At 42.5% G+C, this 27,238-nt stretch overlaps 1 protein-coding gene across 1 annotated transcript in view; it reads right to left on the bottom strand.

Moving 5' to 3' along the window:
• Positions 1 to 545: 545 nt before the first annotated feature.
• The window catches only part of Fbp1 (fructose-bisphosphatase 1), a 28,299-nt gene continuing 1,606 nt past the window's right edge, over positions 546 to 27,238 (bottom strand). The window contains exons 2-7 of the mRNA XM_090329506.1: positions 17,336 to 17,498; positions 14,484 to 14,576; positions 8,267 to 8,407; positions 4,206 to 4,343; positions 2,632 to 2,751; positions 546 to 1,045 (exon numbers count right to left, since the gene is read on the bottom strand). Coding sequence (XP_090185632.1) covers positions 854 to 1,045; positions 2,632 to 2,751; positions 4,206 to 4,343; positions 8,267 to 8,407; positions 14,484 to 14,576; positions 17,336 to 17,498 — 847 coding nt within the window. The 3' untranslated portion in view covers positions 546 to 853. The remainder of the gene's footprint in view (positions 1,046 to 2,631; positions 2,752 to 4,205; positions 4,344 to 8,266; positions 8,408 to 14,483; positions 14,577 to 17,335; positions 17,499 to 27,238) is intronic.

Raw genomic sequence — 27,238 nt, 5'->3', positions numbered from 1 at the left:
TTCTTGGAGGTGTCTGCCAGACTGTCTGTGAACTTTGATTCTCAGTTCTCAGCTTCATAAGTAGCTAAAATTCTAGGTGTGAGCCACCAGTGCCTAACTTAAAGCTAGTTTTAAGATGAATCCTTTTCTTTATGGTAATAGACACTCGGAATCATTAGGCTTTGTTTTATGAAGCAGTCTGCTTTCGTAAGAAAGCCACCATGGAAAAGAACTATAAACCCTAGTTTGTGATTCAAATGGTTCCACCAGGTACAGGCCAAGAAGATAAGAGTTACCACTACTGTCTTAGTGATGCTCCTGCTTCTAGGGGACATGACAACCTTGTTCCAGTTGTTTCGGACCTGTATGAAACAACACCTAGCAGAAGTAATACATGAGCTTAGAATCCAGTGACCAGACTGCTCGAGTTCATATCCCAGCTCTGTCTTCTGAACACTTCAGACAAATCTCTTCTATTCTCAGTTCTCTGTTTCATTAGCTATAAAAATGTATTGTTCATAGCATTTGATCCATACAAGTTTTTACAAACATGAAATGAGCTCTCATGCATTTGTTCTATGTGTTTGTTATTATCATCATTATTTGACATAAATCAGTCAAGACTTCTTTTACAAAGGAAGAATATGTTTGTTTCTCCTCCATTCACTTAAAATATACTTGCTCACCAGTGGCATTACAGAGATAGCATTTGGGCTAGGAAACATCAGACATTAAAGGGCATTGAATGGTAAAAATATCCAGGCTGTCTAGGAATGTACAAGGCACAGTCAGAGTTGGGTAGCGCTGTATGAGATCAAAGATCCAGATACATGAAAGATAACTCTTTGGAGGTGAGGAGAGCAAGGCCATCTCTTCATTTGGCAGTGTGCTTCTTATATATCTCCAGGAATTCCATCACATCATCTGGCGACCCCAAGATGACTGGTGCCCTCTGGTGGATATCAGTGGGAACGATGTCCAATATAGATTCTTTCCCGGTGGTCGCCAGCCCCCCTGCCTTCTCCATGACATAGGCCATGGGGTTACATTCATATAGCAGTCTCAACTGGAAAACAAGAGCAGATACCAGCGTTACAGAGCAGGGACTTGTTCTACACTCTCAAAACACTGCCATGGCTGATGGGAGTTTCCAAGGTAACTAATACTCTTTTTCCTTTTGTGAGTGGTTGTATCTGAGACAAAATGAATAAGCCATTTGGTTAAATAAAACCATTCATCAAGCTATTGCCAGCTGCAGATTGCCTAATACAAATGTGAGGTAGGCCACCTGGAATTGGGACAGAATGACATTTTGGCAGTCTTGATGGCTCCCTTTGCTTTATTGCCCAGAAACTGGACTTAATGAGTGATCCTGGATGTGTTTTAGATGGAGCTTTGCCTATTCTAAAAGCATTTTTTTTAATCCACAGTAGTGTCTGGCTGCAGACATCTGGAAAGCAGACTGGTTCCTCCAAACAGTGTAATATTGTTTGCAACTCCGTATGCATTCCTTTTACAATCCTCTCAAGACTTCAGGGTTGGGATTTAGTGTGTTATACATCCTGGCATTTACTTTTAAATATTAACTTTTTTATCATATGCACTTTCATGCAGTCTGTCTATTGAGCAGACAGCTCTGTGCAGGTGTTTCCTGCCTATTTCCATATAGGTGTCAGGGCCAGACATGAAGGGGGAAAAAAAAAAAGAAACAGGAGGAGGAGGTTCAACATTTGTATTACAAAAGCATTTTTTTCTGAGGCCTTAGAAAGAAGAGTGCTTTAAGGCAGGTAAATTATACAGCTTGGGATGGTGACAGCAAGACCAGTGTTTTAAGTAAAGCAGAATGAGTTGATGACACATGTGTGCCATAAAGAGAGATCTAGGCGTATCCCAAATGCATGCATTTCTAATTATCTTAAGGGAATTATTTCTCTATTCTTTCTCTCACATAGAAAATCAGGTCACCTGTCCACTGTGGGGGAAAAATAATAAAGAGGTCATAATACTTACGGAAGCACAATGTCACCTTGGATGGAAGAAAAGGTGTCCCTGAAGCCAACATGAAAAAAGCATGGCCTGCCCTATGGCTTGCTGGGAACTTGCCCACACAGGACCTGTGCAGTCAGTGGGGAAATTACCTGAAAGCAGCTCTAGGTTTCCCCAGAGATGATGCTTTCCTTCCCTAAACGGTATCATTTTCCAAGTAGCAAATGGAAGGTTCATTAGTTATTTCTATTTCATGCCTTTTGAAAGTGATCAAAAACAACCTCCATTTGCAATACATATTTGATTTGCTGCTTTGGTAATAATACTAGACGATTTCATTTCGTTTTATGAATGGAACTCATTTTATCCAAGTCAAACCATGTACCCACTGGAAACTCTAAGCACTTTTCATCTCCTCCTGACCATAACTCCATTAATTCCCTTTTGCCCCATAGCTTGAGAAGGACTCTCAAGAGAGTATTTTTACATGTACTCGATATTGTCTGGCTTTCCCTTGAATCTAGAAACGAATATGCCACAGATCATTAGCAACCACCCAGGGAGCAGAACAGCTATCATAACCTTGCTTTCTTCCTAATGAAGTGAAATCCTGCAGACCAAACCCATGGCTCTTAGTCACTTCTGGGGGGTGGGAGGGGTGCATACCTTTCCGCTGGGGCTCTTCTTGTTAGCAGGGTACAAAAAGATCCCACCATAGACAAGAGTGCGATGAACGTCGGCCACCATGGAGCCCACGTATCGAGCACCAAATGGAGCTGAGTTATCCTAGAAGGTTAAAAACGATTATTAGGGATGTGTCCCCTTTGTGTCTCCTTGGCTTATTTGTAACCACAGTCATTTGGCAAAGAGGTGAGGGAGACACAGCTCAAGTGGCAGAGGGCTTACCTAGGTCTACATTCAATCCTTAGTCCCACAAAAATAAATAAATAAGCAAACACTTTTCAAAATGTGCTAAGAAATGGGCTGAAAATGTTCTATTTCCAGGAAGCAGGAAATGGAGTAATGGAGACAGCCTCTTCTTCATCTCCCCAATGTTCTCATGACTGGCAGAAGTGCCAAAGAGGGTATATGTTACTGGCTAAGAACTCAGGGCAGGTTATCACAAAAGGGTAGCATTTAGCAGCACTTTGAAGATTACGGAGCTGGGCAGGAGAGAGCAGGTGGATTTCCTAGGAGAAGGGTCAACCTAAAAAAAAAGAGGGCCTTCTGGGCCTGCTGGTATGCCCACATGGGGCCTGGATGTGAGAGGAGAATCCTAACAAAAGGGAAATGAGAGCTAACCATGCTGTAAAGAAGGTTTGGGGCTGGCTCTGGGGACTTTGGATGTCTCACTAATAATCTAGATCTCAGAACATAGCAGCTGCCAGTGGCTTTGGAGTGAGGATATGACGTCACATAACCCCCCACAGAGCCACTTACGCAGCCACTTCTCTTCTATCCACTAACTTTTTAGAGGGACACCAAGGTGGATACTCTTCATTGTGTGACAACACATAGAAAACTATCACAGACACGGGAGCAGAGGGCTGGACAGCACGTGGCAGGTTCCTAAATGAGAGAACTGAATGAATTTGTCCTTCTGGGCATCATGGTTGCCAGAAGTGAATATGTTTTATTGCCAGGAACTCATTCATCTGGTTGACTTTCTTTTCCTCTGCCAAGTAACCAAGACTGAAACAAACTGATTGTGACAGGCAGAGCAGCATCCTAGGTCCCCTAGATAAGATCTTCATCACAGTTTGGTGCTGTTTGAAATCTGATTCTCTTCCATCCCTGCCTCCTTTTGCCTCCGAGATAGGCCATAAATTTGTTTTTGTTTTTATTTTATTTTATTGCCAGTCCTAGAACTTGAATTCCTTGAATTCAGGGCCTAGGTATTGTCCCTGACCTTCCCCCCCCCCCCAAGGCTATGTACTCTACTACTTGAGTCACAGCTCTACTTTCAGCAATTTGTGGTGATTAATTGGGGATGAGTCTCACAAACTTTCCTGCCTAAGCTGGCTTCAAACTACTGCCCTCAGACCATAGCCTCCTGAGCAGCTAGGATTACAGATGTGAGCCACTGGCAACCTGCAATTGATTTCTTCATAAGCCAAGAGTCCCAGATGTGATCCAGGCTTCTTTTCAACCCCAACAGCCCCTTTTCCTCTCAAAGGACAGCTATCCCTCCCCAGAGCCTCCTGTCACTGTACCAGCTTACTCCTGTGCCCCACACTTACTGGGGGAAACTTTTTCTTCTGGAGATACTCAGTGATGGCTGGGTCGAAGTCCTTGGCATAGCCCTCATTAAGACTGTAGATGTTTCCTTTCTTCTTGATCTTCACGTTCTTGTCCACCAAAATGAACTCTCCGATGCTCTTGGAAACAAGGAAGGAAATGTTCAGGAGAAGCTGCCTACCCCAAGCACAGCAAGGGCTTCTGTGGCCTGATTGGGCTGAGCTGGTCCAAAAAGTGCCCTGGAGTACCAGTGACCTCAGCCGATGGCTTCAATCACGGGAGCCAGGTGAAGGGAGGCAGAAGTAATGAGAGAAGAAAATCAGGGTAGATGAAAATGGGTGCTGGAGAAGTCCACAGGGAACTTTCAACTTTGATTGCAAATGCTTCCAGTAAAATAAGAAAGAAACCTTACACATAAGGGCAAAATCTGAGCAAGAACAAGAATTGTGTGTCCAGAGCAATGACTTTACACAATGACACATATACAATGCTGGTGCGGGACACATAGGAGACTAAAGTACATTTCTACTTCTTTCACGTGTTGCTGTAAAGCAAAATAGAGCCCTGAGTTTTGATTCCCAAAATGCCACACACCTTCCTTCACTGCTATATAATTTCGCTCAGCACACCTCCCACAACACAGTCCCAGCTTTGAATTTCTCTGCCGTTCGTTCTTCAAAGAAGACTTGAATTGGTAGACAAGGGTCCCCTAAGTACTATTCTGGACTAATAATAGGTACAGACTCCTATGAGATAAAAGATGACTGAGACACAGCCCATGTGCCTGACAGATGCTCTAATGAGAAGAGAGGTCATTAAGGGAGGCCAGCTATTTATTCTTATCCCAAACACTGGTTCCTGGAGTGGGTTGAAACTAAAAAAGGAGAAAGGCAGATAGGGAGAATAGAATTAACAGTGGTCATAGAAAATTATTGTGAGAAAGTCTTTAACGTGTGTGTGTGTGTGTGTGTGTGTGTGTGTGTGCATGTGCCAGTACCAGGGCTTGAACTCAGGGTTTGGGTGTTCTCCCTTAGCTTTTTCTGCTCAAGACTGGTGCTCTAAAACTTAAGCCACACCAACCTCCACTTCTAGCTTTTTGGTGGTTAACTGGAAATAAGAGTATAATGGGGGTGGGGGGAGGGAAATGGGGACAAAAACATGAGAAAGGGTAGCAATGTTTGTTAAGTAATGCACCTTCTATCTGGTGAATATAATGTAACCCTTCTAGTAATCACAATAAAGACTATATTTTTAAAAAGAGTATAATGGACTTTCCTGCCGGGACTGGATTCTAATTGTGATCCTCAGATCTCAGCCTCCTAAGTAGTTAGGATTATAGTCAAGAGTCACTGATTCCTGGCTTCTTTTTAACTTTTATGCCTTTTTTTTTAACCATACTGGGATTTGAATTCAAAGTCTCATACTTTCTAGGCAGGTATTCAACCACTGAGCTATACTTCTATCTACCTTTTTGTGCTTTTGTGGTTCTTGTTGTATATCCAAGAATTCTGACCACAACTACAGGAATATTTTTTTATCTAGTAAAACTAAAACATACACACACACACACACACACACACACACACACACACACACACACACACACACACATATATATATGTAGAAAAGGAAGCTATCTTGTAATAGCAGCAGATATTGTGTGCAAAGCTCAGGAAGCCACGCTCTCCAGGCAACCTGTTTGGGTCTCCAGCCTGAGTGCCCTTGATCAGGGCGTGGAGATGGGAGTCTCTGTATAAAGAGACAAGAGACATAAAAGCTCCTTGAAAGGTAAGGGCTGCTAGAAATACAGTCACAATGGTTTTAGCAGCAGCCATGCCCTTGCAGCAAAACAAATCACAGAGGAAGCGCTCAGTATCTCTCCAGAGGGAGGCTTGGCTGCTCCAGGCAACTTGTGAGCTGAAGGACTCAAGTCAACTCAGGGCTTGCAGCAAGCAACACAGCATTTCAACAACCTGCTTTGTTCTTGTTTAAATACGGGGAAGGCAAAACAATACTGACAAAGAAACTTCCTCCTGTAGGCAGCAAACAAGAAACAAGAAGAGACTTGATTTTTCTTTTCTGTATGTCCATTGACTCAAAGGTAACACTGAGAATACCAAAAGAATGTCTGGGGAGGCCAGGAATGTCTAAGCGGGCCACATATACCAGCAAATATCACTGCCTTCAGGAGCTTTGTCCTGGAAACATACTGAACTTTGCTCGGATCCTGCCACTATTTTCCCCTAAGTTCACTTCATCCAGTCATTTTACATAGTGCTATGCCCTTACCTTTGTTTATTAAGTGTATGCGTTTCCAAGGAGGTGAAAGTCCAGCTCTGTTCAGGGACCAAAGGTGACCCTTGCTCTGATTTATATCAATTGCCACACATATGATCTGAGTGATATGAGAGGCCTCGCTGCAACCTGCCTTGAACAGAGGATTCTAGTGCCCTGTGCTCAGTTTGTCAGAAAATAAATCGTGTGGAAAGTGTTTCATTAATGGCTGACACATGAACACATTTCTAAAACTATTTATAAACATAATTCTTTCTCTCTTGGCATCCTGGACCAAATACTTAATGAATGAGTCAATGTCCTGAAGATCATTCTTTCCAGCTTGTTTCAGTGATGAGTTCAGTTGCACCAAATATTTACAGAAATTCCTTTCCCTGATTTACCTGCTCTGTTGGAAGTGTCATCTAACTGAATAAATAAACGATGGACAAACTAATGGACATGTGGGAGAAACTATGCACAAATTAATTAAAACTGTTATGAACATTTTCCATGGCCCCTTCCCTGGGAAGTCACATTTCTCAGTGAGGTAAACTGAAGATTGGTCTCCACTCCCTTCTTTTTTTCCCCTTTGTTTTGAGCTCCTTAAAACCTCTGTAAATTGCAAAGGACAGTCCAGTGCTGGAGGCACCTGTAATCTTAGCTTTTCAGGAGATCTGAGGATCGCAATTCAAAGCCAACCCAGGTAGGAAAGTCCATGAGACTGTTATCTCTCCAATTAACCATGAAAAAGCCAGAAGTAAAGCTGTGTCTCAAATGGTTTAGTGCTAGCTTTGAGTAAAAATGCTCAGAGACAGCACCCAGGCTCTGAGTTTAAGCACGCACACGCACGCACACACACACACACACACACACACACACACACACACACACACACACGTGCCATAGTTAACTGAAGTTCTGTGTACATGCACATAGTACAAATACATTTGGAAACTAGATTAAAGAAACAATGGTGTCCACCTCTTCAGCTGGGTTCTTACTTACCTGAGGAAAACTGCCTCTCATTGAAAGATAAGCTAGAAAAGTTAGAAATGAAAACATTGGAGGGGAGGGGCAGACAGATCATCTACCGGCCTGTTCACATTCTCTAGTGTATTTGAATTGATCAGCATAGTGCTTCACACATCTAAACAATCACTGTTTCATGACTGTTGTTGTTGTTAATGCAGTGTTTCTTGAAACACTAGAAGCCTTGGCGATAGCATTTTAGCTTACTTCAATCTCTGGCCCTTCTCTCCCCGTGTACTTCAATCAGTTATGTGGCCTGCCTGGGCTCTGCAAGCATTTTACTCATCAGAGTAATGGTGGTTTTAACTTTTATAAAAGGATTCATCTTGAAACAAAGCCCTGCTCTCGTGCTCGGTACAGACCTTGCTTCTCTCCTGCATCATCTTTTGCTCCTCCATCTCCTCTTGCTCAAAAGTCACAGTCAGCCCTCCACAGGCCACATTTTCACTTCTGTGCACCTCTTCCTCCTTGAACTCAGGGCCTGGGCACTGTCCCTGAGCCATTTTGTACTCGAGGGGAGGGCTCTACCACTTAAGCCACAGTGCAGTTTTTGAGTGGTTAATTGGAAATAAGAGTCTCACTGGCTGGCTTCTGCCTAGGTTGGCTTCGAACCAAAATCCTCAGATCTCAGCCTCCTGAGTAGCTAGGATTACAGGCCTGAGTCACCAGGGCCTGGTGCACCCTTACTACACACACACACACACAGAGCAGAAACAACCTCACAAGTAAGCACCCAGCCTGCCTTTAGGTAACTCACCGGGTCCAGCATGAAGCAATTGACACCACTCTCCATGGCAAGAACCAACATGGTAGCACTGCCATAGAGGGCATAGCCCGCAGCCACCAGGTTCCGGCCTGGCTGCAAAGCATCCTTCTCAGAAGGCTCGCCGGTGGATTTCTAAAACAAAAGAAAACAAGTTTTGTGGGGTGTTTTGTTTTGTTTTTTCTTTTTTCAGTTCAGCAGGACGCGTGTTAAGGTGCTCTTCTAATGAAACAGGACATCTTCCCAGAGGGCCCGAATACGCACATGAGCAGCTTCCTGATCACATTACCACCGCAGCCTTCCCACCAGACCTCAAGCTTCCTGATGTTTCCAGCCACAGCCCTCCTCCCATTTGTCTAATTCAATATTCCCTCATCTCTCCATTATCACTGCCGAAAAAACAGCATGCCTTCTTGCCAGCTCCCGCTAATAGAATCTAATTACAAGCATCAATGTCTTTCACCTGCTCACTCCATCTTTATTTAAACAAATTAACGCAGGCCCTCCGGGGCAGAGTCTGGTGAGGAAATCAATTTCATGAACTCTTGCCAGTCCTAGCACAGACCTGCTGAGTCGTACAGTCATACAACAACTACCTCAAAGAAATTCTCCACAATTCAGGCATCGGGAACATCTCCCGAGAGTCATCACAGGGTAAAACAGATGCTGCTTGAATGTTGGACCATGGCTCACAGTGAGAAGCAATTTTAGAGCTGATCTTCCAGACATTGAGAGTCAAAGAGTGATCATCACAGGCCGGGGGAGTAGAAGGGAAGGTGGGCTGGAGACAGGTTAGGCAATGTATGAGTCTTCCTTAGATAAGAAAGTAACTCTTGGTGTTCTAGGACACAATAGGGTGACTATAAATAACAATCATGAACTAGGTTTTAAAACACTTAGGAGAGAGGACTTACAATGGTCTCACCATGAAGAAGTGACAAACAAGAAAGATGCTTACCCTGATTTGAACATGGTTCCTCCTAAATACGTATGATTGTCTCAGCTTTTCTTTCTTTTCTTTTCTTTCCTTTCTTTCTTTCTTTTCTTTTCTTTTCTTTCCTTTCTTCCTTCCTTCCTTTCTTTCTTTCTTTCTTTCTTTCTTTCTTTCTTTCTTTCTTTCTTTCTTTCTATCTTTTCTTTCTTTCTTCCCCTTTCTTCTTTCTTTCCCTTCTTTCTTTTCCTCCCCATCTCCTTTTCTCTTTTTGTGCTATCCTAAGCTTTTTCACTCAAGACTAATACTCTATCACTTTGAGCCACAGTGCCACATTCAGTTTTCTGGTGATTAATTGGAGATAAGACTCTCACAGACTTTCCTGCCCTAGCTAGCCTTTGAATTGCAAACCTCAAATCTCAGCCTCCTGAGGAGCTAGGATTACAGTCATGAGCCACCAGTGCCCAGTCCACTGTCTCAGTTAAGATAAAAAATTAGAGGCCAAGAGTGTGGCTTAGTAGTAGAGTACTTGCCTACCATGCACAAAGACCTGGGTTCGATTCCTCAGTACCACACACACACACACAGAGACAGAGAGAGAGAGAGAGAGAGAGAGAGAGAGAGAGAGAGAGAGAGAGAGAGAGAGAGAGAGAGAAAACTGGCTCAAGTGGCTCAGGTGACAAAGAGCCTTGAGCCAAAGTGCTGAAGAACAGTACCCAGACCCTGAGTTTAAGCCCCAGGACTGGCAAAAAAAAAAAAAAATTGAAAAGAAGCCTGGCACCAGTGCCTGTCATCTGTAATTCTAGCTACTCAAGAGGCTGAGAACTGAGGACTGTGATTTAAAGTCAGCTTAGGCAAGAAAGTCCACAAGACTCTTATCTCTGATTACCAGAAGTCAGAGGTAGAGCTGTGGCTCAAAGTAGAGCACTAACCTTAAACACAAAAACTCAGGGACAGCACCAAGGTCCTGAGTTCAAGCCCCAGAGTGGCATACAACACACACAGACACACACACACACACACATTCAAAAGAAATACATTTTACATCACAAACCAATACCAATCTGTACCTACATAGGTACACCTACAAAAATTTAACCAAAGATTATCTACATGATGGTGGCTCACGCCTGTCATCCTAGCTACTCAGGAGGCTCAGATCTGAGGATGGCTGTTCAAAGCCAGCTTTAGCACTAAAGTCTGTGAGACTTTTATCTCCAATTAACCATTAGAAAATCAGAAGTGGAACTTAGGCTCAAGGGGTAGGGTGGTAGCCTTGAACTGAAGAGCTCAGGGACAGCGCCCAGTCCTAGAGTTCAAGCCTCATGACTAACCAAAAAAAAAAATTATCTACAGCAGTCTATTGTTCTTATTTTTTTCAATTAAAACCACAGACCTCTAGGTCATCTGACCCAGGTGGACTACTTCTAGGGACAGAAACATCTCGAGGAGTTCCCTAAATTGTCTTCTCTTATTGTTAATTGTCTTCATTATCATCACTTGGTTACTTTAATCCTCGAAATGTCTCCAAATCTTTCACCTTGAATATACTGCTTGAATTTAAACAGAAATAAAAATGCACAATTCCTTTATTCCTTCCCCCAGAAGCTAAGAATATCTATATTGTGAAGCTAGAGAAAGAGGCTACCCAGCAAATTATCCCAGATGCTTTATTCCTTTACCTTTTAAAAGTATGCTGCATGGACCAAGTGCATCAGAATCGCCTGAGGTATTTCTTAAAGCTTATCCTCTGCTAAGATCCTATCTAAATGATTTATTTGTGGGGGGGGGGGTGTCATGGCGCCTGAACTCGGCCTAGGTGCTGTCCCTGAGCACTTCAGCTCAAGGCTACCACTCTACCCTTGAGCCAAGCCCCACTTCCCATTTTCTAGAGGTTAACTGGAGATAAGAGTCTCAGGTCCTTTTGTGCCCGGGCTGGCTTGGAATTGTGATTCTGAGATCTCAGCCTCCTGAGTAGTTAGGATTTCAGGTATGAGCCATTACACCCAGTCTGAATCATTTCTTAAATGCTGTCCACTGTAGTACATGCTTGTAGCCTCAGCTATTCCAGAAGAATCACAGACCAAGGCCATCCTGTGCAAAAGCATGAGATCCTATCTGAAAAACAGCAAACTAAAAATAAAAGGACCAGAAAGGACCCCAACATGGCTCAAGTGGTAGAGTATTTGCTTAGAAAATGCAAGTCAAAAATATAAATGAAAAATTAGCTCTCAGGAGGCTGATATCTGATGATTGCAGTTCAAAGTCAGCCTGGGCAATCGGTGAGACTCCAATTAATCACCAAATCATGAGAAGTACAGCACCTGTATTGAGCACAAAAGGTAAAAGGCAGTGCCCAGACTCTGAGTTCAAACCCCATTATTGGCAAAGGGGGGAGGGGGAACAAACACAACTCTGGCTGCTGTCCAGACTTTCTATGACGATGCTTAGGACGTGACTTTTATCCTGTACCACGTACTCTTGGAATGACTGGCTTATTAATTGTGCAAGTATTTGATTTCGTTTGGCTTGTGTTCATCAGATAGTATTGCCCCACTAAGCACAGACTAAACTCAGTTGAAACACTGGAATCGCTTTCCTGAAAGGGGCAATTTTGTCAATGTCCTACCTTGAAAAAAAAAAAGAAAAGAAAAAAAGAAATACAATTACCCACCTCCCCTGAAACCAGTTCCATAATCAGAGAACATGGGCCTCTCTCTAGCCTCTCTTGTATTCAGTTTCAAGAACATGATCTCCCAGAGATCACCCAGAATCATCCAAACCCCATTTGGGCAAAAGTGCAACCACCCTTTGAAATGTCAACAAATACACTTCCGTTTCTTCATATGGAATAAAGAATGCCCATGTTTGGCTACAACCCTACATGTCCAAAGAGAGTCCACTAAATTATGGTTTTTTTCTAGCCCATCCTTCTCCCTAATGCCTACCTTTTGCTCTGCAAACCCCAGCAATGGCTGCCTCCCATACTGGAGGTGGGGGTCTATTTACCCTCTCACAGATATGCAAGGCTCAAGGGAGCAGAAAGCACATGACAAACTTCTAGTTTCTAAGTTGTTGGATCCCACCTTTCTTTACTACTCTGAGGCTTCCATCTGGGTAAGACCTCACTCAAGGTACCCATGCTCTCTGACTGAACATGTATACCAACAAGCTGAATTCTAGCCAAGGTACATCTCTGCAGAATCTCCGGGCAGATCTCTGTGAAAGGGTCACATGTGTCAGTATACATTCCAAAAACATCATCAGGGCTTCAAAATCTTAAATAATCTGACACAAATGTCATACTTGAGGCTGGATTTTTTTTTTTGGCCTATCCTGGGGCTTGAACTCAGGGCCTGGTCTTTGTCCCTAAACCACTCTGTGCCCAAGATTAGTGCTCTGCCAGTTTAGCCATAGTGCCACATTCGGCTTTTTCTGTGTATGTGGTACTGAGGAATTGAACCCAGGGCTTCATGCATTCTAGGCAAGCACTCTACCACTAAGCTATGCTCCCAGCCCTGACTCTGGATATTTTAAGATATTCACTTCAGGCCAACTGAGAAGACTGACTACTAATTGCCTGGCTGTACTAGGGTTCTTACCTCAAGTTACTGTTGCAATGAAGGGTTGATATTTCCAGTTGGTCGCCAGTGTCTCAAATTGCTACGGATTTTTTTTTTTCCTTAAAAGAATTTTGGAAGGGGAGGTGGAAGGAAAACAGGCTGGCAAGTATCATCAATGCTTTAGTTTGGATTGTGTACTTAACTGGAGGTCTTCATCCACATGGAATAATTTTGTGGCCAATCTCTCTTGTTATACTATAGATCTAGGGAAAATGACATCTTTCCATGTCTATTGCAGGAGTGGTGTGTTTCCTGGGTATGACTTAGGAAAGAGATGAAATCTATATGCTTGAAAAGGAACTATGTATAAGAGTAGACTTTAAGCCAATCTTAGATGTTCAAATAGTATGGGTCTCACTTCTTAAGTTATCACCTGAGTGCCCTGGAATAGACTGAAGCTGAGTAAACCACTGCACCATTTAGATGAAGAAACACAGACTTGGTGGAATCATCAAAAGCTTCCCTGGGGTGGGGTTCAGTGGTAGAGTACTTTCCTAGCTTGCCCAAAGTTCTGAGTGTCATAAGAAAGCAACAAAAAGTAAATAAGAGCTAAAGCCAGCAGGATCTACTTTCGATTTTTATAACAATTTGTCACGGCCTTCCAGGTGGTCTATTTTTCACTTGCCTATGTGCTTGATTTCTCTCTAATATAGTTGCAAGACACAAAGCAGGAATGTGAGTTCATGTCCTGCCTCGGTGATTATCTGTGACTTAGAGCAGATTTGGCAAACTTTGTCTACAATCAGACAGCAAAAAATTGTCAGGCTTTATATATCATCATATAGTCTATATTGCAACAACTCACCCCTCAGAATGTAAATCAAAGCCAGCCAAAGACAATGTGTAAATAAATGAGCATGACCTTACACCAATAAAACTTGACTTATATACTCATATTTTTTCTGGGTAAACTTCATATAAGTTCCATGGGTCAATAAGATACTATTCTTCAGATTTTTTCTAACATTTAAAAAAAATGCTAAGCGGGGACTGGGAGTGTGGCCTTGTGGTAGAATGCTTGCCAAACATGTCCTAGGTTCAATTCCTTGGAACCATATACCCAGAAAATCCAGAAGTGGTATTGTGGCTCAAGTGGTAAAGCGCTAGCCTTGAGAAAACTCAAGGACAGTGCCCAAGTCCTGAGTTCAAGCCCCTGGACTGTCAAAAATAGTTAAACAATGATTCTTTGCTCACAGGGCATATGAATTAGGCAGCAAGCTGTATGGGGCCTGGAGTAAAGCATGCAGGTATGTAGTAAGTGCCGTGGTTTTCAGACCTGTAATTTAAAGGACTTAAAGGAGAATTTTTACATAACCTCGATTGTCATCAGACTGTTCAAATGACCAGTTCATACCAAATCATCATTATACCCGCTGTGTCTTTTTAAATTTCATTTTCCATCATTAAAGGAAGATAGCGCTAAAAGACTGAAATACTCTTCTGTTTCAACCTATATTTTACTATGAGATTTTCTTTGAACAAGTCTACAGCTCTTATTATACAAGCCATGCTTAAGAAGTCTCAGTACTAGACACACAAGCCTTCTCAGGCCTCACATAGTTTCATTGTGCATTCTATTTCACTACTGTGAAATAGGATCGGCTGTGAGACCTTCACTTCTCTTCCCAAACCAAGTGCCTGAGATGCCACATTTTACCTTTCTGTAGATGCCAAAGATGGTTCCAATGGATACAAGGCAGTCGATGTTGGAAGAGCCGTCAAGAGGATCAAAACAGACCACATATTTACCCTGAGCAAAGGGAAAAAATGCAACCTCAAAATACTGCAGGAAGATAGAAGAGTATATACTTTAAACAATAATAGTGGGGATGCAGAAGAAAATTCAGGAAATATGGTACTTATTTTTTATACTGCAAGGGAAAAGATGAGGACATATACACACATTTTTGTAGATAATTAGGTAAATAAAATATTATTTTATTTTGTAGATAATTAGGTAAATAAAATATTATTTAAAAGAGGAAAAAGAATGACTTAGAATAGGAATTTAGAATGATTTAGAATAAGAATGGTTTAGAATTTGTAAGGGGAAATCAATTCCTTTGGTGAAACAAAGATTTTCCTAGCACTCAGACTTACAAGAAACTTCTCAGTCTGGCACTGCTGTCTTGCTCCTATAATCTTAGCTACTCAGGAGGCTGAGCTCTAAGAATCTCAGTTTGAAATCAGCCCAGGCCGAAAAATTCATGAGACTCATATCTCCAATTAACCAGCCGAAAAGCTAGAAGTGGAGGGATGTCTCAAAGAGTAGAGTTTCATCCTTAAGTGGGAAAAGGCCAACTGACAGCATGAGGCCCTGAGTTCAAGAAAGCAAAGGAAAGAAGGAAGGAAGGTGGGAGGGAGGGAAAAGACAAAGAAAAATGAAGCCCCCCATGCAGTCCTTACAAGTGCTACATAAGGTTGCAATGCATACTTCTTAACAACATTCCTAGAATAAGCCCCCCAGGAAATCACCTGCTCTGGTGGAACCACCAGAGAGCCATGTAATATGCTGCTGGAGCTGCCTGGAGTGGACTCTTCAGAGTTAATTGTTTCTGTCTTTTCCCAACTGTGTTTTTAATTATGCCATGGTGTATGTATGTGTGTGTTTACCGGTACCAGGACCTGAACTCAGAGATCCAACTCCTGTTCAAGTTTGGTACTCTACCACTAAGCCACACTTCTAATACAACATTTTTCTTAATCAGTTAATCAATTAATTAAATGGAGATGGGGTTAGATAGATTAGTGAATTGGAGATGGAATTTCATAGACTTTTCTTTCCAGATTGGCCTCTAACCAAGATCCTCCAAGTCTTACGCTCTTGAACAGCTAAATTACAGGTACCTGGCTCAAATATGTCTTATTAGAATCATTAAATCAGTTTATGGCTTGAGTATTTCCAACATTGCATTAAGTGCTAAAAACAGAGAGGTTTTTTTGAGACAGTTTTCACAATTTATCCCTAGGAATTTTCCATCTCAACACTGGAACATATTTAAATTTAATTTTCAATTATTCTGCCCTGGATTTATATATTTCCTGGTCTCTTACTCTTAAACCACCTATGTGGATATAAGAGAAGCCATAGACTAAAAATGAAAGATGCCTACCATGAAATGACATCTCAGAGAAGATAGGGTGTCTGATAGAGAATACTCAGTAGAGATAATCCTCAAACTGCCAATGACTGTAAGAGGCCCAGCAGAGAAACACATGAGCATGGACCCTGGCATGCATTGCTATTTTAGGACTGATGTCTAAGAAGTTAATAAGGTATGGCTCCTACCTTCCTACTAAGGTCAACGCCAGTGGTTTCTTTATCTTTTGAAGCTAATTCTACTTCTCCATGTCTGTAATTTATCTCAGCCAAGAACTGAGTGAGTTTATATAGCTACATCTAATCTCAAAAGTTTTTTAAATTGCTGTTGTCTTGCAATGGTTGCCTTTAGCAGTCATTTGTAGCTGAATCTCTACCATATTGGGCTAGATGCTGAGACACACAGAATACCGTTAGGTTCAAAAAGCAACCAGATCAGACTGGTGCCAGTGGCTCTCACCTGTTATTCTACCTACTCAAGAAACTGAGATGGCAGGGTGCCGGTAGCTTTAAGCCTATAATCCTAGCTTCTAACGAGGCTGAGTAGCTGAGGATCGAAGTTGAAAGCCAGCCTGGACAGGAAAATCCCTGAGATTCTTACGTCCACTAAAACTACCCCCCAAAAACAACTTGGAAGAGGAGCTTTAGCTCAAGTGGGAGAATGTTAGGCCTTAAGCACAAAACCTCAGGGATAGCACCCAGAGTTCAAATCCCAGCATTAGCTTCCCCCCACCCCAAAAAAGAAAAGAGGCTGAGATCTGAGGATGAAGATTTAAAGCAGGAAAGTCATGAGACTCTTATCTCTAATTAACCACCAAAAAATCCAGACGTGGAGTTGTGGCTTAAATGATAGAGTGCTAGCCTTGAGCACAAAACTCAGGGATGTACCCAGGGCTGAATTCCAGTGCGAGGACTTGCATGCATGCATGCATGCACATGCACACACACACACACACACACACACACACACACACACACACACACACACCACACACACACACACACACAGTAACCAGACCAAGAGGCCTCCAGAAGATTCCAATGCATGAATTTGTGAAGGAAACTTGGAACAGTCTAGTTTAGCATCCGGGTCAGATATGAAGACTGGGAATTTGGTGTTGGAGATGCAGAGAAAGAGCCAATCAGCAGAAACCAGTCTTAAAGTGCCTTGAACATAGGTAGTAAAAAGACAGAAATAGACATGGACTGTGGGAAGCCCTGGGTAAAATGACAAGCATGTGAGCTACAGGTGTGAGATGTGGTCCTAAGCTGGAATCAGCAAAGAGGTGACAAGAGTGGTGCTGAGTCTGTTCTAGGAATCAAGCTTGGAGAAAGAAGTCATTACAGAGTCCGAGAAGAAAACAAAATGGCTACATTCAAAACCTTCAACAGCAGAAATGGAGGCTCACCCTCTTCTCAGGTTCTATGATTATGGCGTGTTTATCTTCTTCCGATACAAGTACACACGTGGCAAAGGATGACTTTAGCATGTTCACAACCAGGTCATTGGAGAGGACATCCAGCTTCTTAACTTGGTCGCCTGTCACATTGGTGGATCCAGCAATACCATAGCTAGAGTAAAGAAAACCACAAATAATAGCAATAATAATGGCAAAGCCACCAGAATTTACCAACAAACCCACCAGAAGTGAGTATGTATTAGGATTTAGAACAAAGAAAAGGAGCCATGTAGCATAGAAGAAACAATATGAAGTATGTCTATGCCCTGGATGGGGGAGAAATGCTGTTCTTCACCCCCAAAGCCAGTATCTGTCATAGTATACAACCTGCACTCAAATCTGTTTCTTCATCTCTTCTTTTTCATTATGCTACCTATGAAGAGTCTTAAAATACTTCTCTGGCCACACTCCCCATAAAATATGAATTTTAATGGTACGAATAAAGTCTATAACTGTTGATTACTACGTTTGTATCTTTGCTTCATATGGGAAAAAGTTAGAAGGGTTTTGTTCTGTTTTGTTTTCCACCACGATCCACTTACTATCCCCAATGCATGGGTTACATTAACTAGTTAAGAGACCCAACAAAGCCCACTGGCAGCTCATGCCTGTAATTCTAGCTGAGATCTGAGGATGAAGAGTCAAAGTCAGCCTGAAGTAGAGCTGTGACTCAAGTGGTAAGAGTGCTAGCCTTTTGCCAAAAAGCTAAAGGATAGAGCCTAGGCCCTGAGTTCAAGCCCCAGTATTGGCCCAAGGAAAAAGAGACAGGGACAGAAAGACTCAATAAGCAATGAAGCTGAAGTTGCAATGAGACTTGAATGTCAAGTAACCCAAGAAATGCTGTGGCTTTATAATTCAAAAGATCCTAAAAGAAAAGGAACATTGACTGATTTTTCACCACCTCATTTTTCAGAGGAAATTCTGAGATGCCTTTGGGCTTCCAAACTATACAGGGCAAGCAGCACTGAGCTGTTTCATCTCACAGCCTGAGCTGTTTTCATGGTCCCCAGCTGCTGAAAGGAATCCCAAAAGACAGAATGCATGGAGGTCCTGGAGCTCTCACTTTATTTCTATGCTACCTACAAGTGGGTAATTGTAGAATTCCCAGAATCCAAAAGGCCTGTCCAAAATGCTTGTCAGAATAAGGTGGCTCATCACAGCCCATGGTTGAACACAGACACATGAAGGAAGCACAGAACAAAGTAAGAACATAGGTATGCAAGAAAAGAGGAGCATGAAAGATGTTATTGTGTAGCTGAAAGTGGAAGATACGGGGACAATTACAACCCTTGTCAAGATGGTACGTGGTTTGCCTGGGAAATGACTGTCACCAAAGCCGTATTTGTTATTGAAACAAATAGTGTGTTATTGAAAACACACTGTTCCCAAACAGAGACAATCCAAGCAACCATCCAAACCCAAATACCTCATTATCTGGCCTAAGTGATTGTCTTGGAAGTCTTTCCAGCCCAGTTGTCAGTGTCAGCCATATTAATGTGACCCTCTCTCAGCCTGGAAAGCTGTACCCCATCCTGCAGCCGCATTCCTGGCCTCTTTTTTTTTTGCCAATCTTGGGGCTTGAACTCAGGGCCTAAGCACTGTCCTTGGGCTTTCTCAAGGCTAGAACTCTACCACTTGAGCCACAACACCATTTCCAGCTTTTTTCTATATATGTGGTACCATGGAATGGAACCTGGGTCTTTGTGCATGCTAGACAAGCACTCTACCGCTAGGCCAGATTCTCAGCCCCCTGGCCTCTTCTTTACACTTTTATTTCATGAAGAACATATAAGTGGAGCTGTGGTTCAAAGTGGTAGAGTCCTAGCATTGAGCACAAAAAGCTCAGGACCAGCACCCAGGCCCTGAGTTCAAGCTCCATGACTGACTAATAATAACAGACTTATAGCTACAGCTCTTGTCTTGAAGCTCTCTGTCTCTTTCCACATCATCTCTTTTTGGACTCAATGGTAAACCTAACACTGGTGAAAGAAAAGGCCAGCCACCCTCTGGGTGGACCAGAGGGGCTTGGCAGGGAACACAAACCAAATGTAACTTTCTCATTAGCCACAGTAGCAACCATTTAATCTCCTTCCCAGCCTGAGATTCCCACCAATTGAAGTTACTAAGCACTTGCAGACATTGCTCAGTGAATGAAAGCATCAGATACCAAGTTCAAATCCCAATTTCGGGCCAAAAACCCAAACATTAATATTGATTCATAAGGGAAGTCACAAAGCCCAAGAATACAGGCATGAAGACAGACCTGGTTCATACTTCAGCTCTGCAAGTCCCTTTGCCTCTGTGAACCTCCCTCCCTTTCTGCTATGTGGGTGTGAAGGCCCCATCACTAAACCACTTCAGTGTCTTCAACTACAACTGTGGGGGACTCGTGGAAGAGGGAAAAATCAATGGTGAGAATGGAAGCCAGAGTAAGAGGGGCCAGTTTTTCCATCTCTCTCAAGGCTCCACCTTTTAAAGGTCTCACCACCTCTCACCACCACATGCCTTAGCCCACGAACATTTGAGGATCTTCTCAGAACACGAGTGGAAAGACTTACTTCTTGCTCGTGCCCCCCAACCACAAACAACCACAGTCCTTTTACTTCTAAAAGAACTGTTGATGTGTTGAAGTATTCCACGAGTATTTACTGGGGACCTCATTGCTGGGCTAGTATGCTAATAGGACAGGGTCACCACAAGTGGCACAGCCTGTCCATGACAGCAGTTGTGTGATTCACTTAACACATAGCAGGAGGAGCAGTGTAGGGGACCGCCGACTCTGCACTGAAATGACCATCTTCATCCACCACTCATGACAGTAAACCACCTATTTCTCTGCTTCCTTCTCCTCCCCTGCTCAAAGTTCCAGCACAGCTCAAGGTGATAGCTATCGTGCTACTTGGAAATGCCTCTTTAATCTGATGAGGCTCCCACCCTCCATTTAACAGGAAGACCTCTCAAGTCCTGAAGTCCTTCACTGTGTAACTTACCTACAACACCTCACAGAGGCCCTCCCCAGGGAGCACCAGCATCAAGGAACCCAAGCCAGGCACTGGCAGCTCAGGACGCTAAGAGTGGAGGATCACACTTCAAAGCCTGCCTGGCCAGGAAAAGTCTGTGAGTCTTTCATCTTCAATTAACCAACAAAAAAATTCCAGAAGTGGAGCTATTGCTCAAGAGATAGAGCATCCTTGAGTAAAAAAGCTAAGGGATAATGAGTTCAAGCCCCAATACTAGCACACGCGTGCGCACGCGCGTGCACGCACGCGCGCACACACACACACACACACACACACAACCTTCAAGAACAAAAACAAAGTAATTTAAGTGACTTGAAAATTGAAACCGGATTTGAAGAATGAATTTTTAGCTGCCAGTCCATAATATCACCCCAATAAAAGGTAGGGTATTGTTTTATATCATGTTTCTCTGACATTGCTACACCATTCTGGTGAGGATACACAGACATGGTGATAGGGAAAGCTGGGTAATTTCTCCCTGCATACCTCAGCAGGACCTTCAGAAGGGCTGGAAGAAGTCACCAAGACACACCATGTCCACAGGTCAAGGAAAATCCGGAAGCAGGTGACTGACAGGAGACAAAAGCCCTTAGAAATTCCATTAAGGAACGAATGAGAACCACCGTTGAACTGAAGTTTGTTTCCTCAAGTCTGCAAAACTTCATTTTAAAAATAATGAGTCGAATGGGCTGATCAGTCTTGGTTCCCCTAGGATCTGAAGACTTGATTAGCCAGGGCCTCTACCACATGTTCCAGTTGACTATGCGGAATGCACGTATTCCATGTGTGCAGAATCACAAATAGGTCTGGGCCTTGGCTTTTTCCAAATCTATTCCCTCTAGGACTAATGTGATAAATGGGCTACTGGGTTATAGGGAAAACATTACACAATCCTAATCAAAAGAGCTTTCCTTGCAGCCAGCTGTACTTTACTACACAAAGTTCAGCAGTGAAGAAATGACTGATATAAGCAAATTGTATACTCCTGGGCTTAGCTCTCCCATCTGTGTCCTTAGGAAAGGAGGCAGTGGCAGTTGGTTGTGTAAGACAGTTTAGGAAGCTTGTCCTAAATAAGAATTCTAACAGAAGACAAAGATGTCGTGAGGTTTTCTCCAACTCTTCTTTGTTAGTCTCAAAGGAGAAATGTCAGATTATAAAGTTGTCAGAAGGAAATACTCTAGGCCTCTTCCCCTGAGAAACACTGGGCAGAAAGCAAGGGGGTTACCTGCTAGGCCTGAGCATGTCTGTCCACTAATGTGGAGACAGAATTTAAATGTCCTCCACACCAGCAAGAAGGGAAGCCAGACTGCCTGCAAGCCAAGAACCCAGGGCTCTCCCTCAGGGCATTATATCAAGTTGCTTCTAGGTACCTGTGGGTTAAAATTGGCTTTCAAAAGCTTGAAAGTATCTAGGATGTGATTTGAAATTGTCCATTTCAGAAGACCTTCTACCTAAGGAAGTCAAAGTTAAACTTGTTTTGACACTAGAAAAGGATGAACAACACTAACCATAGTGACATGTGGAATTACATTCTCATTGGTTTTTTCACTCAAGGCTGGCACTAAGCCACTCCTCTACCCCTGTTTGTTTGGTTTTGCTGATTAATTAGAAATAATAGTTGCTTGGATTTGTCTTCCTGGGCTGGCTTTGAATCTCAATCCTTTGATCTCAGTTTCCTGAGTACTATCTGTCTGAGCAATCAGCACCCAGCTCATAATAATATATATTTTAAAGGTTTTTTATTTATCTTGATTAGTCAATGAAATAAATATATCGTTACAAATGATCTTCTAAGTAATTTTAATATAAGGGAATCTAAAAATTCTTTAAGTCAGATGGGCATGGTGATTCACACCTAGAACTTGGGAGGCTGAAACAAGAGGACCTTAAGTTCAAGTCCAGCCTAGGTCTTATAGATATGGGTGGGCCATTTCTTAGCTACTGTGTCTGTGATCGTTTACATGCAGACTCAAAGCCACCTTTGAAACACAGCATCTCTGAAACATAGGATGGGAGACCAGAACTTCATGACCTTCTTGACCTACTGACTGCTTTAGGAACATTTCCTCTCCAAGTCAACACAAGAGTGTAAGCAGCAGCACCTGAGACACTATGCAAAAGAATCAAGCTGTCTGTGGCTCAAGAGGTAAGGCAGTAGCCTTGAGCTGAAGAGCTCAGAGACAACACCCAGTCCTAGAGTTTAAGCCCCATGACCAACCAAAATGAAAAAAAAAGAATCAAGCAGGTTTTCAGAACGACTGAGGGAAAAAGAGGTAGATTACTGTTTAATCTTTATCTCTGAAGTCCAAGGAAACATTGCTTGTTATTGATTGATTCTGTGGTAAATGACCAACCACTCACCCTGCCAGGAACATCCAAGGGTCAGTCAGAAACATGTTGAAGAGGTGCCAACCAAGCAATGTTCAAAGTCACAAACCCAACCTTCTCTTTCATTTGCTACACGTGGGCTGCAAATGGACAGATAATAGAAGGATGCCTGACTACTCGTGCTTCTATCATGGGAAAAGAGTCTCAGTTTACTCTTTTGTCATCTGGAGAAGCTAAGCCAAGAAATATACAAAGAATCGGATACAGTGTTCAAGAATTTAATGTCCTAAAGTGTTTAATACAAGCATAGGCTTGTATTAACTGACATGAAATTCCAAAGTCCCCAAATTAATTAATTCTAAATGAACAGAACTTCTATATTTTCTTCCAACAAGCAAGAGAGAGGCCTTCATTTACAAAAGTAACTTTTCTGGACATAATGTGAATGTGACAGGAAGAATGCCTGTGACCAGTCTGAAGTGTAGCATAGTCAGAATATACCCAATTTACATACATATGGGCGCACACGCTCGCACACGGAGAAATAGATAACTATAATAGAATGTAAGTACACAATCTTTAGAAAAACAATGAAAACTAGGAGTGTGGTGAATAAATTCTGTTTATCCTCAGATAACTCCCTGGGCTTCTAAAAATTAGCTGTGCTAAGTATCACTACATAAACCAGGTTAACCTTGAACCTAGATCATCCTGTCTCAACCTCCTGAGTTACAGGATCACAACAGTGTATCACTATGCCAGACTAATACCTTATATTTTAAGATTAGGCTATTTTATAGCAGAGACTGTGCTGTGTTTGTTCACAAGTTCTTCAACACCTGTTATGGCATCTTTCTTACAGAATAAACCCAATAAATATTTATCAAATAAACAAAAAAATAAAAACTGTCTTTTTTTGTCAGTTGAACTCAGGGCCTAGGCACCATCTCTCAGCACTTTTGCTCCAGGCTAGTGCTCTACCCTTGAAGCCACAGTTCTACTTCCAGGTTTTGAATGGGAATTGGACTTTTCTGCCTGCGTTGGCTTCTAATTTCAATCCTAAAATCTCAGCCTCTTGAGTAGCTAGAATTATACGAGTGAGCCAATAGCACTCAGCTTTGTCTCTATTTTATAAGCAAGAAACTGAAGCTCATTGTCTAGCTCTACCATCACAAAACTTAAATAGCAGCTCCGGGAATTTGATCCTAGCTCCTCCTTCCAAATTGTGCCCTGTGTGTTCCTGTTCTGTTTAATCCAGTCTATTTAATCCAGATGCACACCTCAGTCCGCACAGCTATCTCCTTTGTCCAGCCCACATCCAGATTTCAACTTCACCCAACTTCTCCCCACCCCCTCCAGCGGCATCTCCAATTGCCCCTCAACATTTGCAACTGGTTTTCCACATGTCTTATCTTCCACCACTCTGCATCTGCTTTATCTTTGCCAAATTAACCTCTATGTCACTATCCTGCACCTTTCAAAAACCTTTATGGTCCCCTTCTACATCAGCTCTCGAGAAATGGGTTCTATGCTACCCCAATACACATGCAAAATGTCAATACAAACAATGTCATCTCCACAATGCACGAGCATCCCCACATGTGTTTGTGTGCTCAATGCCTTGGTCAGACTGAATGAGCCACTGTTCCAGAAACATTTTCCCCAACTGAAGACACTTGCTCACATGATTGCCCAGCCAAAACTACCCTGTAGCCTTCAGTCCCAGTGACCATCTTTTCTACCTTATGCAAAGACTCCTCATGATACTCTACTATCCTTTGCACCTGATTTACAAGTCTATGAAAGTATCTTTCAGAACCTTCATTGTGTTTCTAGCTAATTCTGCATTTATCTTATTTTTTACAACAGATAGGATCAGGATTATTTCCTCTCATCTAGCATGGATATGATGTGGACATCCAACATCAGTTTGTTAAACAGAATAAAACCAGTGAATTCCTCCACAGGGGTTTGGAAATGTGTATGAAGGGAAGTCTACTACTGATCAGCTCCACAAAGCCATAAAGTTAAGCTGGGAGAAAACCACTTTCTCCACAGGAATGGAAACAATGAAAGGGACAACCCTTGGGTCTGACATTTGAGCCATAAGCTCCCTAGCTGGACTTCTAAGCTACTCACTGTTCATAGGAAGAGCAGAAGGCTGGACCCCTCCAAGCACCTGCATTCCCTCTCTTAATAGCAGGAGAAGGTGAACAAAAGCCAAGAGGAGCAGGGCTACAACGGAGATGTTTGCTAAAAACGCAATCATTCCTAAGAATGTGATTCTTTTCTTTTTCCCCCCTGGTGTTAGAGCTTAGGGCTTGAACTCAGGACTGAGCTTTTGTGCTCAAGACCAGCCCTCTACCACTCTGAGCCACAGCTCCACTTCTGGCTTTTTGTAGTTAATTGGAGATAAGAGTCTCACAGACTTGCCTGGGCTGGCTTTGAACTATGATCCTCAGATCTCAGTCTCCTGGTTAACTAGGAAAATAGTCATGAGGACTTGCCACCTGGCTAGAAATGTAATTCTTAATATATATATATATATATATATATATATATATATATATATATATATTAAAAAGAAAGTAACACATGGCAGGGTGCTGGTGGCTCATGCCTGTAATCCTAACTGCTCAGCCCAGGCAGGGAAATTCATGAAACTCTTATCTCCAACTAATTACCAAAAGGCTATAAGTGGAGCTATGGATCTGGTAGTAGAGCACCAGCCATGAGCAAAAAAGCTGAAAAAAATAGCACCAGATCTTCAGTTCAAGTCCCCAGTACCAGCAACAACCCCCCCCCCATAAAACACCTTTAAGAACGCAAAGAAAGTGATTTTTAAGTGATTTGAAAATAGAAACAAGATTTAGAGAATGGTCAGGTGCCAGCCAATTATTCATTTGAGAGTTTTGGAGTTTGATGAGCTTTTTCTGTGATCCTGTGGGGGTTTAACCCACGTCTCTTTGGTGTTAGGCAGACACTATTTTTGAGTTGCAGCCCAATCAAGCTTCATGATTTCTAAGAAAATAAATTAATAAAGGAAAACCTGTGTTTTTCAAGTTAGAGTTCTAAAGACTGAGGCCAAGTCTTATTTCTGGCCTTGAAGTCCTCATCCATACCAGTAAGAATCTGGGCTAGTTAGCATATGAGTCTCATTCAAGTTCAAACTCTATCATTCTATGAAAGTGACTATAGGGCCAGGAGTTTGGCCTAGTGGTAGAGTGCTTGCCTAGCATGCATGAAGACCGGGGTTCGATTCCTCGGTACCACGTACATAGATAAAAGCCGGAAGTGGTGCTGAGGCTCAAGTAGTAGAACTCTAGACTTGAGAAAGTTCAAGAACAGTGCTCAGGCCCTGAGCTCAAGCCCAGGACTGGCAAAAAAAGAAAGAAAGAAAGAAAGAAAGAAAGAAAGAAAGAAAGAAAGAAAGAAAGAAAGAAAGAGACTGTAATGCATCAATGGGTTGGCAGAGAAGGAGAATGGGAGAGCATGGGTACAACAGGATCTGTGAATCAGCTCCTGATAACTCCCTAATGAGATGTCATGGGTAAACTTCACAACTACTTCTGGTGAACAAGGTTCAGATCTGGTGCAAATCTGCAAATCTGCAACCATCTCATCCCTCCAGGAGCACACCCTTTCAAGGTCAATCTTTAGCTCTCATAAGCTCTTTGTAGGTATGCTGGCTTTTCACACATCAAAGCCTGTAATGAACATAATTTGGAGACATGGCTAGAGATCTTGTCTGATTGTTACTTGGCCTGACTACATGTCGTATTGAGAACAGTCCAGTTTTTCCTTTCCCATGAGAATCCAGCTTCTGGTCCCCTCCTCCAGCCAGGTATCAACACCTGTTCCCATACCATAATAATCGCAAAACCGTGAAAACTTAAATACCTATTAATGGGGAGGGGGAAGAGTTCTGTAACTCACCACCTATCTAAGCAGTGCAACACTGCACAACAGTTAGAAAAGAGATCAAGCTGGGGGCATGGCTCAAATAATAGAATATCTGCCTACTAGCAAGCCTGAAGCCGTCAGCTCAAACTTAAGTAGCACAAGAAAACAGGAGGTAAATGAATATAACATGAATGTCAGGACATAGAGTTGGAATGATAAAGCAAACTGCAGAAAAGGATATTAAGTATGACTTTCTTTACATATAAAATTATGCAGATATTGCTCATATATACATTTATATGAGCATATAAAAGAGTATCCAGGAGCTGAGCACCTGTGGCTCATGCCTATAATCCTAGCACTCAGTAGGCTGAGATCTGATCATCACAATTCAAAACCAGCGCAGGCAGGAAAGTTTGAAATTCTCATCTGTAATTAACCATCAAAAAGCCAGAGGTAGACTTGTGTCTCAAGGGGTAGAGTGCCAGCCTTGGACAAAAAAGCTCAGGGGCAGCACCTAAGCCCTGAGTCAAGTCCCATGGGTTGTCATATGGGCTGACGAGTCCCAGAACTCTCCCCCATTCTCTCTGTCTCTCTCTCT

The sequence above is a fragment of the Megascapheus bottae genome, chromosome 3 (genome assembly GCF_031878675.1).
Source record: "Megascapheus bottae isolate mThoBot1 chromosome 3, mThoBot2.hap1, whole genome shotgun sequence".
Classification (NCBI taxonomy): Eukaryota; Metazoa; Chordata; class Mammalia; order Rodentia; family Geomyidae; genus Megascapheus; species Megascapheus bottae.
This window is presented reverse-complemented; position numbering and strand designations above follow the sequence as displayed.